The sequence below is a fragment of the Echinococcus granulosus genome (assembly GCF_000524195.1).
Source record: "Echinococcus granulosus chromosome Unknown EG_S00090, whole genome shotgun sequence".
Lineage (NCBI taxonomy): Eukaryota > Metazoa > Platyhelminthes > Cestoda > Cyclophyllidea > Taeniidae > Echinococcus > Echinococcus granulosus.
This window is the reverse complement of record NW_020170470.1, coordinates 228,945-244,345: the sequence shown is the minus strand read 5'-3', so window position 1 is coordinate 244,345 and position 15,401 is coordinate 228,945. Positions and strand designations below refer to the sequence as shown.

General features: G+C 42.4%; 2 protein-coding genes across 2 annotated transcripts in view; both read right to left on the bottom strand. All coding sequences in view use genetic code 11, as the record gives it.

Annotated features, from left to right (window-relative positions):
* The window catches only part of EGR_07919 (hypothetical protein), a gene marked incomplete at both ends in the record, with an annotated part of 21,360 nt that extends 15,757 nt beyond the window's left edge, over positions 1 to 5,603 (bottom strand). The window contains 12 exons of the mRNA XM_024497168.1: positions 150 to 377; positions 436 to 553; positions 699 to 811; positions 1,222 to 1,346; positions 1,876 to 2,106; positions 2,490 to 2,615; positions 4,346 to 4,410; positions 4,669 to 4,816; positions 5,078 to 5,209; positions 5,244 to 5,371; positions 5,404 to 5,467; positions 5,502 to 5,603. Coding sequence (XP_024348438.1) covers positions 150 to 377; positions 436 to 553; positions 699 to 811; positions 1,222 to 1,346; positions 1,876 to 2,106; positions 2,490 to 2,615; positions 4,346 to 4,410; positions 4,669 to 4,816; positions 5,078 to 5,209; positions 5,244 to 5,371; positions 5,404 to 5,467; positions 5,502 to 5,603 — 1,580 coding nt within the window. The remainder of the gene's footprint in view (positions 1 to 149; positions 378 to 435; positions 554 to 698; positions 812 to 1,221; positions 1,347 to 1,875; positions 2,107 to 2,489; positions 2,616 to 4,345; positions 4,411 to 4,668; positions 4,817 to 5,077; positions 5,210 to 5,243; positions 5,372 to 5,403; positions 5,468 to 5,501) is intronic.
* A 2,416-nt stretch (positions 5,604 to 8,019) lies between these two features.
* EGR_07918 (Protein transport protein Sec24B) lies at positions 8,020 to 11,665 on the bottom strand (the record flags this gene model as incomplete). The annotated part of the gene is made up of 4 exons (XM_024497167.1): positions 8,020 to 8,961; positions 9,308 to 9,439; positions 9,866 to 10,215; positions 11,338 to 11,665. 4 exons carry the CDS (start codon positions 11,663 to 11,665, stop codon positions 8,020 to 8,022), a joined length of 1,752 nt encoding a protein of 583 aa, XP_024348437.1.
* Between the last annotated feature and the right edge of the window lie 3,736 nt (positions 11,666 to 15,401).

Genomic DNA, 15,401 nt, shown 5'->3' with positions numbered 1-15,401 from the left:
TCAGAAGTTTCCAATACAATCACGAGCTCATTTAGCATCAATTTACTGCAGGGATAATGGTTATGGCTACAACAGTCAACTAATTAAGACCAAATAAGTTGCTTGCTACTGAAACTAATTTGAGTAGCAAAATATATATTTGTACTCACCAAGCCTCGAGCAGTAGAGAAAGAGAAGGTAGCAATGCAGTCCAAGAAATTTTTAGCATTTCAAATTCGACTGGGGGGTTATTTGCAGAAACACTTTCCATTGATGACCCAGCCTGCTGAATCAAGTGTTGAAGGGACCAAACAAACTGCAGTAGACAGCTGATGGTCAATCGAAGAGAATAGCCCTCTGGAAGAGACGGTGCTTCGAGTCTGTCTAAAACCTCCAACCTATAATTTTTAAAGTAGTATTAGAAAGATCAGGAAAAAATGTCTCGACAGAACTTACAGAGCCAACTTTTGTGCATCAGCGATTACATGGCCAACTCCCCTGTATAGGAATGAGGGTTTTTGTGGAAGTTGGTGCCCAGAAGATGCTCCTAAAAGGGTTCCTGTAGATTCTAGGTCTGAAGAGTAAAAAATTTGTGGCAAACGAGTAAATGGAAGGGAAGTTAGTAAAGCTATCCGCAATGACTGCTACTGGTTTTATGAGTGTAAAACCCATTTGCAAATGGGATGACTGCATGGAGGAAAATAGATTAATTGGCCTACGGGAGCCATGCGGTGTCAGAAGGGTTGATTGGACGAAACCACCCACAGTAGTGACGAGTCCGAAGAAAACCCGAGAGGGTGGATCCATCATGTCGAATGTCGTGCATATTTTCCTATTCCAAAGATGAATTTGAGAAGAAAAAGTAAACGTGAAAATTAAGGGTTTTTGTAAGTGCTTTCAACGCGAATAATATAACAAACAAAAGTGACAGAAAGTTTAGCTCGCATTCGACTAAACAGTACAAAAATGAATTGAAGTGAGGGGGTAATATTTAGCCAATAAGCAGTAGTAGTATGAAAATGAAAGGTCGTTGCATCAAACAGCACACATTGTAGGCGTGTAAGCAGATAAAAGATCCACTATGTCCAAACTTCACGAAGTACTGTTCGTACCGATTAGGATAATTTTCGGTAATTCAAAAAATTGCTGCAAGTCTTTGCCTAATTTGCGACTCTAATGAAGGGATCTCACATTGGTGAATAGGAAGGTGGGAAAAAGGCAAAGGTTAATGGCAATACTTACACAAGCAGGTCCAGTTGGGAGATAATCTTGTATATGACCTCCAAGGCGAGAGCTCGACGCCAAGTATTTTGTTCGTTTTCGGCATTCCGCACTATAGTCGATATCAGCATCTCACATTCAGTGTTCTGTGACGAAAGAGAGAAACGACTGCTGTTAGAGTAAAATTACCGAATTTTGGTTAAATGACACTATTAACCTGGGAATAGACGTATTAGTTCAACAATAAAATCAAATTCGACGCTCGTGTCTTCGTTTGCGATAAGCTTTTCCCGTTTACTAAAATTTACTTAACTGGTAATATTTGGAGGCAATATGCATGAGAATCAGAAGCAATAAATCAAAATTGAAACGAATACTTACAATTCGGTTGATATAGTTCGGGTAGTAATACCCAGGTCAAGGTTACCAAATTTTGACCAACAAAAAAAGGAACAGCCTGCATATGGCAGCTTTCCCAATCAGCGGTAATACACATTATTGGCATGAATTATCGTCCCAAGTGGATAAAACCGAGACGAATGCAGCATTCAAATGCGTCAAATACGTTGAAAATGAAAGTAATCTCCATACATTCGAAGGATCGAGGCCACTTTACTCATTTGAAGTGATATAAACAACAAAGGGTACTCGTACATACAAAAGGGATGAGCTTACAAGGCACTCAAAGTAACTTGAGCAAAGGAGAGTGATGATGCGGTTGAGACGGACGTTGATACCAAAATCGGAGAGTCCGGCGTAGGTGCTGCCACCGCCACCACCGCTGAATGCGTCGCTACTGCCGTCTCGCACCGCGGTCCTCTGCCCGTCCGTGGTTAGACCAGAGGCCATTAACTTGATGATTAGTGGGCATACCCGTTCCTTTAACAGGTAGTGGAACTCCTTTGCCTAGATTACAAATTCAGCTTACTCCACACCAAGACCGTCAGCCTCTGGGACCATAAGGTGAAATTTCCTCAGCAAAACTACATGGGACATTGACTTTTTAGGCAAAAATAGCCTCAATGGTGATTTTACTTTAGAGCTAAATGTGCGCTTTAAAGAAACATATTACGACTGGCAGATCGATCGCCTCAATGGGAAGCGACGGGAAACTTGGTGATTAAAAATAATGAGAAACAGATACAACAATATTTAAAGACTTACAAACCCTCATCAGATAAGCCTACATATTGGAGGTGAGGAATATTTACCAAATGATTCAAAATAATGGTTAACAATTCTTCTTAGTACAAGTTGCAGATATGCTGTGGAAGAAGATGATAAACTACCTTCGCGAAGAGACTGCGGTAGTTAAGGAGAACTGATTCGATCAACTCCAAACCCAAGAGAGGGGAGATAGACTCGATGCCCTGCAACCAGTGGGGAATATCATTGGACGTCAGAAGGCAGAGGTCCTAAGGAAAGGTAAAACTACTTCGTTACTTGATCTAACTCCTTTTCGGTATTAAAGGAAGCGATGTGTGAGACATCTTGGCATAAAGTCACCTTGTCTCCTATTCTAAAAAGGTGTGACTTACGTAAGAAGATAATTAGTAAACAGAAATCAAAGCTATGTATAAGGATGTCAAACAGCAGTAGTAAAATATGCGAACCAATAATTCAACCAAGAAATATCAAGTCATAAGTATGTATGCAATAAGATCTCATTGATGAAAAATTTGAATATATTTCAATGGTAGTTGAAAAAAATGTTTAATTCTGCTTATATTCAACGTCAAAAATACCTAGTTTGGGTTTGTATTGGCCAAAGCAAAAAAGAATTCCAAATTATGAAACAATATTACATAGGGCGACATGTAGCTTGTATCAAATTGTCTACATAGGCGAAGCACGGCTGAATATCACCCTTCCCACAAAATAGGGGCCAGTATGATGACAATGTGACACTAATTAACGAGAATGTAGTGCAGAAAGACATCCCCTATCAAAAGATCTCAAAAGTAATGCAGGATTCTCATAGTCTAAACAATTATTAACTTTGGTAGGCAATATCAAAGAATACCAATTGCTTTTAAAATCTCAGGAAAGGATAAGACAGATTTAACAACGAATTACGCCTTTAAAAATACAATTGTAGGAATAATGCACTAGCTTAGATGCTTCCCAAAACATTAAAAAGGTAAACATTAATAACACACACCAAAGGCCTGACAGTTGTCAGAAGGCCGATGGATACTTACCAAAACGCTTCGGTTCTCAGACTAGAAATGACAACGAGAAGAAACGAACAGAGGGAGTGGAGGTCCAATCTCCCTTTAATAACTGAAGTGAATGCGGCTGAATAAGTTAGACACCTAGACGACTGGGTTTTACAATATGCTAGCTAGCCATGATGAGTACCGAAGCAAATTATCCAAAAAACCACAGTTCCAACTTTCCGGCTACAGTAACAGAATTGTATGAGAGAGGAGGGCAACTCGAATAAAAGGGTAGGATAGAGATTTTACCCGGGCCATTCTAAATTTAAGCACTGAAAGAGAACAAAAACTGTATTAAGCCCGTGCCAAACTTCCTCGATCCCGATAATCATTCTTGGTGTCAAGTCTCAAATCACTGGTAGATAAAGAACCTAAATTGGATTTCTTCCCTCCAGTAGGGCCGATTTTGTTCACGACAAAGGTGACTTCAGAATACAGGCGAAGTTCAAAGGATGGAGTAAAGCGACGAGATCGTGAGCGGAACTTGTTAGTTTCAAAGAAATAAAAAGCTGCTACTAGAAGAACTTGGTTAGAAAAAGCGTGAATATCCACTGAATTGATATCTGTGCGGCTAAGAAACAGAACTATTGAAGAACTAGTTTAGTAATGGACTGCTTTTATATCTTAAGTAATGTCCCCTACGAAATCTATAAAAACGAAAAGGACGATCCGCGTTCTTTCGAGATCATGAGTTTGATTAACCGGATTTGTAAAATTCCGAAGTACCTCGACTGCTTTTGAAAAAAGTAAGATTTGTGGCATAAGTAAGGTTTGTAATGTATAGGATAACGATGTGTTCATTGTACCCACATCTACTCATTAAAAAAACCTACTTTTGGGAATGCATGAAATTATTTGGTAATGTAAGGTATTGGAATCCGAAAAGTGCATAGAAACATTAGGAAACAAGAATAAAGAGTACTTACTTGAAACAAGAAAAAGGCGCTTTTTGACGCAGGAGTGAATCTAAACATATCCGTCTCCTTGTCGCCTGGGAAATGAGATAAAAGCTGATTTTTGAACCACTCATAAAGCAAAAACACAAAATAGTATTTCATTAACTTTTTGAATGAAAAGAGAACTGTAAAAGTACTGAAGTAGCAAAAGTAAACAAACACGAAGTACATCCATATATTCGAAGTGGGGATGAGTATCAGAAACGCAAGCATTTAAGCAAAGTTGAGTTGTTGCATACATGACATTGAAAATACAAACAAACTGCGATTAAGTGAACATCATCAAAAGTCACCTTGGACATTTTCGTAAGCTGAAGAAGATAAGCTATCTCTATTAATATGGTCGAAAACAGCACCAGTGCATTGACGAATCGCAGCGGCCGCTGTATTCACCACGGTGCTTGTCTTGCTATTGTGCAATCTCAAGCATATTCCCAATGCCTAATACACCAAAAATCAGGTTGATAAAAGCGTTGAAAAAAGACTTTTGCCATACGATAACAAGACAAATGCATGGTTTCGTATCAACATAGGAATCGTATTCTCAAAAGACCAAACCAAGTACGATGGTAGTTGAGATTACCGAAAAATAGAAAACAAATCTTTGAGTTACGAAAAGGGTGGCTAAATATTTAAAATTACAAGTAAGTATATAAGGTCTAAATATAGATTGCACAAAATAGTTCAAGATTACAGACGAACCCGTGACAAAGACATATCCGATAACGTATGATTTGTCGTGACAAGAAGAATAGTAGTCTGCAGCAGTTTGAGTTCTTCGAGTTCTGCATCCACCAAAGTGCTTATAACGTTCAGCAAAGACTCAACAGAATACTTGAGCAATAAGAAGCCTAAACTTTCGACGTACTTCCGTCAGCATTTGGGACGTAATTAAACGCTGCAAGGCCGTCAAACAAATATTAACCAACTTAGGCTGACCAGTTTCACAACCTTTAATAAGAGGGTTGACGAGTTCCACGTTGTTCTCCAGCAAGTCTACGATAAACGCATCGTAATGAGATTCTTACAAGTTCTAATATCCTGATTTCCGTTAATTAACTCTTTCAAACGCTTTATTTGTGCTTCAGCGCTCTAAAGTGTCACAAAAAATAGATTTCGGACTCACGTCTTTTATCGGTACGTATTTTCTTTTCGTTTCGTTCACGACATTTCGAAGATCCTGCTGTAAACGCTCGGCAAACTGAATTAAATTTAGCACTTCGGGCATCTTGCCACGGCACACTGAACAATTTACTACCTCAATTTCGGTATTTTTGCCAATCAATAACAGGAAACAACGTACACCTCAGGTACTTATACCTGGCGGCGTCGTAAAAGTGAGGTCAAACGTTTCGAAAACATTAATCTTTATTGTCATTGGCTTGGACTAAACGAGCCGTGTACTTCTTAAAACGCATATTTTTGAGGTACCCTAGTAGTGCTGTCTCTGGATAGCCTAATTCGTTTGAACTTTACCGAGCCTTTGATCATCTCTTGTGCACTCAAGTCCTACTGAAGCAAGGCAGTTCGGAAGAATGCACATTGTTGATGTACTGAAAAGCTAGGTGATTAATAACACGGCTCAAAGGTAAAGCCGAGGAGTGTGGGTAGAGGCTGTGGATACTGAAATGCTTGCATAACTATACATACGGCTAAAAAAACCAAAATCACTCATGACTAGATTGTCTACCGGAAATTTTGGACAGAAAATACAGAACACAATTATGTTCATCAAAGCAAAACCAAAATTTAGTACTATTTGCCTAAATTTTACAGTTTTTGGTTTTCCTCTAGAGGTTTAAAGCATATGGACGCGTGCCCACGTATTGCCTGGGTATTTATTTACTTCTAGCGCTTCAAGCCACTCCCGAAGGGGAAAGAAACCACGTAAAATGTACAGTCAGCGCTTCTGGAAGAATAGCTGCATCTGCCATGCCGATTTGCGTTTAGGTGCATTTCTATGAAAAGGGGTTTTACTTCCACGTTCTATTTATAATGTTCTCTATAACTTAGTTGACTGTTATAAGGAAACCTTGTATTTCAGGGTCTTTCAACTTTCATAGCATCTCGTCTTGCCAACCTCCACTGAAGGTAATCATGTTTCCGGGGCCGCATAGCGACGAGATTCCTTCCGTCTCCTTTAGTCCAATCAAAATTTTGGTCAAATGATGGAAGTTTGGATGTGCCGAATCCATTTAAGCTTAATGTTACATTAGGCGATAGAGAGGTGGCGCTTGTCGACTACCAGTCTCACACATTCCGGGACGATGTTAATTCGATTCACTTGTCATCGAATACTAAGAGAAGTCATACCCCTGTAGATTCGTAGTTTTGTCCTCCTTTAGAATTCTGGTGCGCTCACTATGATAATTGATGGATTAGCCATTACTGACTTAGATCATCAAATGCATTTGTGAACAATGCTGCTGCCAAAGTTTATTTACAAGCCATCCTGTAGATTCCCGCACAATTTGAACCCAAATAAGTCCGCACCATATGAATCTATGCAAACGTACTGTTTCCATTGCTTTTATTGGAGATTACTACAGATATTTTCATTTTTGTCTTCCAAACCGGAAGACGAATTTTTAATTACGTATAAGTCACTAGACGATGTGGAGTTCCGTCCTTCTCCGTGCGAAAATTCCTCGCTGCTTGTAAAAGTATGATTTATTATACTTTATACGTTATTAGGATATAAAATTGGTGATATGACTAAAGGAGGACACAGGGTCAAAAGTGCGTATAGGGGCCTCATCTCGCTGCGAATTTTCTGCACTCCTTTAGGGTGCTTACAAGAAAGTGGTCTCACCCAAGCTATATCCAGGCTTGCTTTGAGGCAACAGCAGTGAGTATGTAAACTGTTATAACTTGTACTTCTTCGGTAAAAGTGCACCAAAATTCAGTGGGGTCCCCTCAATGCACCAATAGGGCAGCTGCCCTTCGGTAAATGTCAAAGGGTTAAGAGGAAGGGGTCGGCGTGGGATATCCCCATCACTTGCATCGCGTTCCACAATGTTAGCGCACACCGGGTACTCCGCCACGACAAGCTGCATACCAGAACCGCCTTGTCTAAAGATCGATTGAAACAAGCATGCCCCCGGTCCCAAGCCTCCGGTATGCTCGATCAACCAACTATCACTGTTATTTCTGTCTTCCCCGCTTCAAGCAAGTAAAGAGCGCCTACGTGAGTCAAAGGCGACCTCGACCGCCCCCCCTCAAAAAATAGTGTTTGTAATTACATTCCTTTTATGTCACCAATTGACCGAACATCATTCAACTGTCCCAACCGTCAGCTCTGCATGTGCTGAGGCAGGAAGTCAAGTCTAAATGAGACAAACTAAATATCGATACGACTGCATTTGTCTCTAGCCAGAAAATTTGATAGTAAATTAAAAGTGGTAGTATCGGCAGCCAGGAAAGACATCCGTTTTTAACATTTAACGGTGCACACGTGCAAGCGGCCCGTACAAGAATTCTACAGTAGAGAAGGAAAATCGGTCACCCGCTACACTTCTCCTTAGAGAGAGTGACATTCATCAACAGGAGCAAGATAATATCATAAACAGGAAATAAGACAAAGTCAAAATTGTGATGGCTTGGTGGGACCGTGATTGAGACAGGAGCAGAAAAAGTGAGAACTGCTAAGACCGTCCACTGAGAATCATTTGCACGTACTCTGGGTACGATGGCGCCGTTGATGTCCTATCTTCTACAAGTGCATTGATGAAGCGGCTCTTCAGTGGCTCCGGCACATCGTGCCGGATCAAAACAAGTGCGGTTCCAAGTGACCGGTCGCGTTGGATGGACTTAACGAGCGCCTGGAGACGCTTTCTGGGTGGTGGCGGTTTCTCCCCCTCCGGCAAATCGGCCAATTTTGTCAACGACTTTTCCACTGTCAACTCTTCTATATTTGAGTAGCCGATGAGGGATTGCAGATCGGATGCTGGGATGCCATAGCCCACTAGTAGAAGGATCAAACTGCCCGTATCGAGAAGAAAGACACCGTCGCGCGTGATTGATTTTCCTGTCAAAGGTAGGCACGGCAGAGGAACAAAAGGCTCGTCTTTTAGAGAGAGAGAAGCGAACTTTTGCGCAAGGGTGGCGTTCTTGCCACAGACGGGCTCGGTTATGAGGGAGTTGACAGCGTACAAGCGAGGATATATGAGGGAGAGCACGCGATGCGTGGAAGCACCAATGAGTAACTCTAAAGCCCCGGAGCGAACATCTAGTGAAGTGGAAATATGGTTCCTAAACGCTGCGAAGCGCAACGCGCCACACAGGTAGGAGGGGAGGAGGCGGAGAGAGGCGGGACAGATGTCGGAAAGGGAAGAGTGCGAGGTGCCTCTGTTACGCTCGTTCTGGTAAGCGGAAAGAATGTCTCCCATCACCGTAGTGAGAGCCTCACGAGCGTTGCTCAAACTCGAGGAGATGGTGCGCTCCACTGCCATCTTGGCCACCAAACAGGCCACGGCACCCTCATCCGCGTGGTTGAAGATGGTCTCCGGCGAATTGGTCACTGGGATACACAGGGTATGCACACGAATTCGACGATCCCCGAAGGCCGAGGTGTATAGCAGTGCGACCTGTCGACACGACATCAAGCATTAGGGTGAAAACAGTGGGCGTAGAACACAACGAAGGAGCACTGCAAATCAGTGAGTCACGTTGACTATAATACGTGATAGATTTGCTAATCATATGTATCGACCACACCTTTTACATTATACGACGAACTTAAGTCATATCTAAGCCGAGAACATGTTTAAGCGCAATCTATACGACCTTGTTTACTATGTCAGCCAGGCGATGTCAGATTTGTGACTAATTACTGACTTCACCTATTACTATAAGGCAAATGGAACAGGATGACAATCTTCGGATAGCCCAAAAGTGAGGTTGCTTTACAAGCAGGAAAGTGAGACAACAAACCTGAAATATAACTGTTGAAAAACTGTCCAGTCTCTCATTTATTTCCAACTGCATGGCGTAGCCTGCATCTGGGTTCACAATTGGCAAGATTAAGAGGTCAACTGATCGCATGAAAAAGTTGCCGTAGAAGTTCTAAAAGGGGAAAGTGTTAAATAATTAAGTCATGGAGCAATAAAGTAGGGAAAAGGGTTTCATTGGATGGTATTTAGTGTAAAGGACGACTTCAAGATACCGATTAGCACGTGACTGATTAAAGCAAAATGATAGGACCTATGGGGGGCTGAGCGTTCATTTCACTTGCACCTAATAGAGGCACTGAAGATCAAAATACGATCACAGTCTTCCAGAGGGAGGATTCACAGATTTTTTTCCGAACGTCATTATCTTCTGATTATGGGTAATAGTAGATTGTGTAATCATAGTTCACACAATCGAAGACCTTTTGTTTACCTGCGCTTGGAAGTCGAAACCCGAACAGAACAAACCCAACATTAGTGAAGAAATCTACATTTCTTGGCTTGCAACGCGTCACGTCTTAGTAAAAAGCTGTCACGTTACCTGAACAGTAAGACCTCGGGTGCAGCGCAGGCGGAGAACAGCCTCAAAGCCGATTTTCCTTATCAGATAACGTAGAAGATCCCTGCGGAGGCTCTCGACCTCCACATAATCACACAGCTCATACGGAGCCAATTTCCTTTTCTGCTCCTGATGGCCACCCGTATCACCCCCTCCGACCGGCTGCCTCTGTGCTTCAGGATCGTAGTGAAAGTTGGGATAGTGGTACACTCCGCCGCCGGAGAAGCGCGCTACACCTGAGATAGTCGCGATATCGCAGTAATTGGAGTTCAACATAAACAAATCAACCGAGATCTGCCAAAGGACAAAACACATGAGTAGACTTGCGATTTCTATAAAACATCGGAATATCTTGCAATGTAATAACTTATGTATAATAATGGGTTAAATAGGCACTAAAAAGCCGTCTTGAGAAATCATGGGAAGACAACTCGCCTGAGCGGCTACAAAATCGAGAGCGATAGTTCGATAGAAATCGGATGCTGGACGAAGATGCTCCGCTTCGGGTTTGGTGAGATCTTCGTGTGTTTCTCGACACTCTAATGCACCCGGTCCCACAGAAGGGATGCTGGTGTTAAATACCGTCACGCGACCACCAGTGCCACCGATCAGCTTCAATGCCGTCTGCAGCGAAGAGGAAGGATGATCAAGGGCGAACGGAGCAGCCAGATATGCACCACAAATACCAGATTTCAAAGCATGTGTGCACGTGAAAAAACCAAGTAGAAAAGTATCAAAAAATTAGCACCATGTAGCAAAAGCACAGCCTTATCTGAAAGGTTTCACGCAGAGTTGTGTACAACGACGCGGAGGCCTTTGCATCTCAGTATTTCGGTAAATTTTTATCGAACACAATTATTTAGAGAGAATTACTCCATCTGTAAAGCGAAGGTACAAATGAAATGACCGAGTAATTAAACGAAGTTAAGCAATTGAAGCGCTAGAAGGCTTGTGATTCCGAATACTACAGAAGCATACATTTGAATTTGGAAATTGAGCTTTAGAACCTACATTGATGCGTTTAGCTGAGTTCATGCCAAAATTAAGTACCGCGGGATACTGCACGACGCGTGGTATTGTGCAGTCAGAAGTAAAAAATACACTTAATTGGCGAAACGAATTGCAATGACATATCACGGACTTTCTATCGAAGTTCCGATAGCGTTTAAACTTGCAAAATGGCGATGATGGTGTCAGTTCTACAAGCCTTAAAACGTTACACCTACGGATCTAAACCCTGCTGGTACAAGAAGCCGTGTAGGACTGACTTTACTAGTCCAATAGGCACATGAACTTTTTTCTACCTTCTACATTTATTTTTCTGGACATAGAAACCCAAACATTTTAACACTAATGAATTGTTTGGCATTGTGTTTCATATGTCACATTAGTACAAATGCCACGTGTGAATGAATAACAGGTGAAAAATTCAAAGATTCTGATAATTCTCGAACCCATGCCAACGAGAAACGATTGCGATGAAGTGCATCTTACAAGACAGTAAAATGTCTGCATGTGCAGATTAGATGCTTTAGTGCATCGAATGTAAAGATGCTTGCTTGATGGTGAGTAAGTGAATCTCGTGTTTTGAAAGCAATGGAAAAAATCAACCTGAAGGACGAAACCGAGGCAGTTCGAAGTTGCCTGGGTGTTGGCAAACTCGCTTGGGAGTTGACGAAGAAGGTCGATGATCGGCTGTGCACAGTCGTTGATCCGATTGACCATACCATTCAAATCAGGCAAAAACACCTCGGAGAGATCCTGACAGATAACCATTCGCATTTTCTTGCCTAAGAGCAAAAAACGAGAGCAAAGTCTCAGTTATGTGTACTGACTGACATATTTACTTTTCAAGGCCAAAACTAATGCTAACGGAGCGATTTCTATCTTCAAATACTTTTCATGGAACGAATCAGTCCATTGTGGAAAAAAATAGTATAAATGTCGAAGAAACAAGTGGCTTGAACTAACCCGAAAGAACGTAAAACTGCACACCGGAGTCAAAGGTAAGGATGGCAACCTGTCGCCTTGAGCCACCAGGTATTTTCATGAGCTGATCTGCAATCAAATTGCAAACAAGCTCAAGGTAGCCCGTAGTCACAGCGGCCCGCGAGACCTCTAGACAAAAAACGTAGGTGGCTGCCTGTGGCGGCCGCAACATGTATTCCGAAGGCGCAATAAACTCGACAGTGGCGGAGCGAATCTCCGGCCTGCGCGACGGATCGCCGTATGTTTGGGTAGCGGGATCGAAAAAGAAGTCGTCCGGCACTATGTTTGACAACAAACACACTGGGCAGCGCCAGCGGCGGCAATTGTCGGTGAACTTGACAAAAGGGTTTATGTATGTGCGACAGGACCGACAGCGCACAATCACCGAGGGCTGAATAACGGGTAAGTCATTTACATCGCGAAATGGATGCACTAGGAGCCCCAGAGGCAAACGACATTTGGACTGCAGCTTACTCGTTACTGGTATGGTGGTCAAAGTACAGCGTATATAGTCTGGATGACAATTGACCTACAAGACAACACGGTTTCCGAATCAAAACTGTAGAAGTAGAGATAACAGGCGAAACGGTTAGGCTTTGAAAATAAAATTATCCGCACCTGAAAATCTCCCATTCAATACGTTTACATTTAGGCTACTAGTGCCCCAAAAATACCCTTACAAATGAGGTGCTCAATGTAAAGTGGGAGAGAACTGAACTTGTCTCGAAGTACTAAGCAACACATATTAGCGAAGGGAGCAGTTTTACATGCAGCGCTGAAAACAACATAATAATCATCTACATTAGTGCCACTGGATAAATAAGAACTGGACAATGTAAAGCACCACTTAAAACACATTCTTGGGTAATTTTTACCATAGGCACTTGCCTGTGTTGACAGATTAGGACAACGAGGCTTTTCTGGCCCATCGTTGGGTAGGAAATTAGAATCATGCAACAAACTGACTGCACCATTAAGTGCATTCCATTCTTCAGAGGAGAGAGCCGCTCCAGGCGTCCTATCAGTCAAGTGTTGAGAAGAGACACTAACGAAAGACTCATGTTCCTGCACGGCCCGTGCAGAAGTGGTCTGATACCTTTGCACCATCTGCGGATGTCTTGGCTGTGAGGACGACTGCAAGTAGTCCGAATTCGCGAACTGGGCATAGGTTGGGTGCGTCGAAGAAGCAGATGCTTGATTCTGGGACCGCAACTGGGGAGGTGAATGAAACTGTGACATAGTCTTAGGTCGAGTAGCTTGAGAGCTTGATAAAGGCGATTGATTTGCCGAGAAAGGCTCTTGCAAAGGCGAAAAATATTGTTGCCGAGGTTGCGAGGCGCCTGATAAAGAAGCGCAGGGCTGCGAAGAGCAATAAGGTTGCAATGAACTTAAAGGAGCTTGTGGAGGAGGCGCACGCAAGGACGAAAGAGAATGCAGCGGATGAGCAGAAGGTGCAAATTCCGAGGAATTTTGGGATTGCGCTTGCTGGGTGCTAGCGCAAGGCGCTACTGAGTCTTGGGATGTAGAAGTGGGGTAGGCCTGAGGCGAAAAGTAGGAGGTGGGGGGTTGTATGACAGATGCTACGTTTTGGCTTTGAGGTAATAGGGAATTTTGCTGCTGGGCATAAGTGGTGGACGGTTGATATCGTTGAAATTCAGGATTAAAATGTGCCCAATTAGATGGAGAAAGTTCTACGGGACCCGAAGTTTGCGCCTCTTGAGAAGAAATGGAGGTGTCAAATTTCGGCGTGTAAGTGCTTTCAGATGCTTGTAAACTAAAACGTTCTGGTTGCTGCTGCTGTTCTTGCACCGAAACTTGATTTGAACAAAGAGTCGGTGATGTGAATGAGCTATACACGTTTGAGTGAGGTGCGTTGGAAATTTGAGAACCATGGGCAATAGACTGAACAGCTATCAGAAAAAAGATTAATAGACCACATCGGTGATAGTTTATAAAAAAAAAAACAAAAAAAGGCATTAAGAATTACGAGGAAACTGCGCGATTTCCGGACAGGTATTCGGTAAAGAATCGCTTTCACCTTGCGTCACAGAATTGGTAGAAAAATTACTGCTACCAACACTGACTTTTTGGATTAAATTGTCCGACATTTCATTAGGAGCGGTGAGAGGCTGATAAGTACACTAAAATATGCAGAAAAGGAAAAAACAAGAAAAATGAGTAAGGGAAAAATCAACGTACGGCACTGTAGCTATTCATTAATTGTGGTTGGTAGGCAGTATGCAAGTAGTCCACGGAGTCAGGTAGTCCATCCGACATATTCTGCAAGAGCAATAAGTTAAAAACGAAAAGATAACATTGGAGCGTTCAATAAGACCAAAAAAGATTTTTTTAAAAAGGCAGAGCTAGAGAGACTCCCTAATACAAATATTATTAAGCAAAAAATTGTGCCAAAGAAAGTGGCTACGCACAATAACTATCCAGTAATGAAAGCCAGAAAACAAAAACCTCAGTAAAGTACGAGAAATAACATGAAGCTGCTAGAATAGGGAAAAGGTGGAAGCAACGGCTTAGGATACTTAACCAGAACAACAATTGAACTCCACAGATGATCGCAAGTGCGACCAAAGAAAGCTTTTAGCAACAAAAGGGGGACAAGGACACGAAGGGTGACGTACGAAATCTCGTTTGAAATAACCACACCAACATTTATCATTTAAAAATCATCCATATTTAAGTTGTGAGTATTTAGACCCAGCGCACCTAGAGCGAACGGTGACTCATTATATTAAATCAATTCTCAAAGAAAAAGCTGCAGAAATTACCTCACAAAGTTAAAAAAGACAAAACTGCGTAAGAGAATATTCTAACCAAGCATATAAATATGCAACTTCGTTACCATTTCTAAAAAACACAACAACCTTCTTTAGGATATAACTTAAATTTTTTCCATGGCTATGAAACTAGTCATTTATACTATGTTAACCTTAGAAGATATTTGAAGGGCATTTTGGAAAGTAGTCGCAGCGCTCTGAGACTTCCCTAATGGCAGAGGAAGACGCAGTCATGTGGCAGAATATGTGCATGCATGCATTCGGTATGCAGAAGGTATTCGGGCTACTGGTATGGCCCCAAGGCCAGTCTACCGTGTGAAGTGGAACGACCAAGAAAAAGGGGCTCTTCACAAGAACCGACAGTCATAGTGTTATAGTGGTTGCTGTAGTAGTTTTAATCTAGCATAACAAACCCAGAGTTCCCCACTCCCGTGTAGCGTCCCAGGACTCCCTTAAGACGAAAGAAGACAAAATACTCGGGCAGAATATATATATTCAGCACGGAGAAGGCGTCTGGGCTATTGGCATGGCCCAAAAGGCCAGCCCACCCAGCGAGGTACAAGGGGGCTAATTCGAAGTACAAAAGTGGCGCCCCACCAGAACCGAGGGATAAACCACTATCGTATTACATAGCCTCCCTCCTCTTTTGAGCGTCGTCCCCGGCGCTCCCACAGGTCAACCTCCCGCGTCTGCCATTACAACGTAGTCGGTGCAGTAAAAAAACACCCACGAGCCAA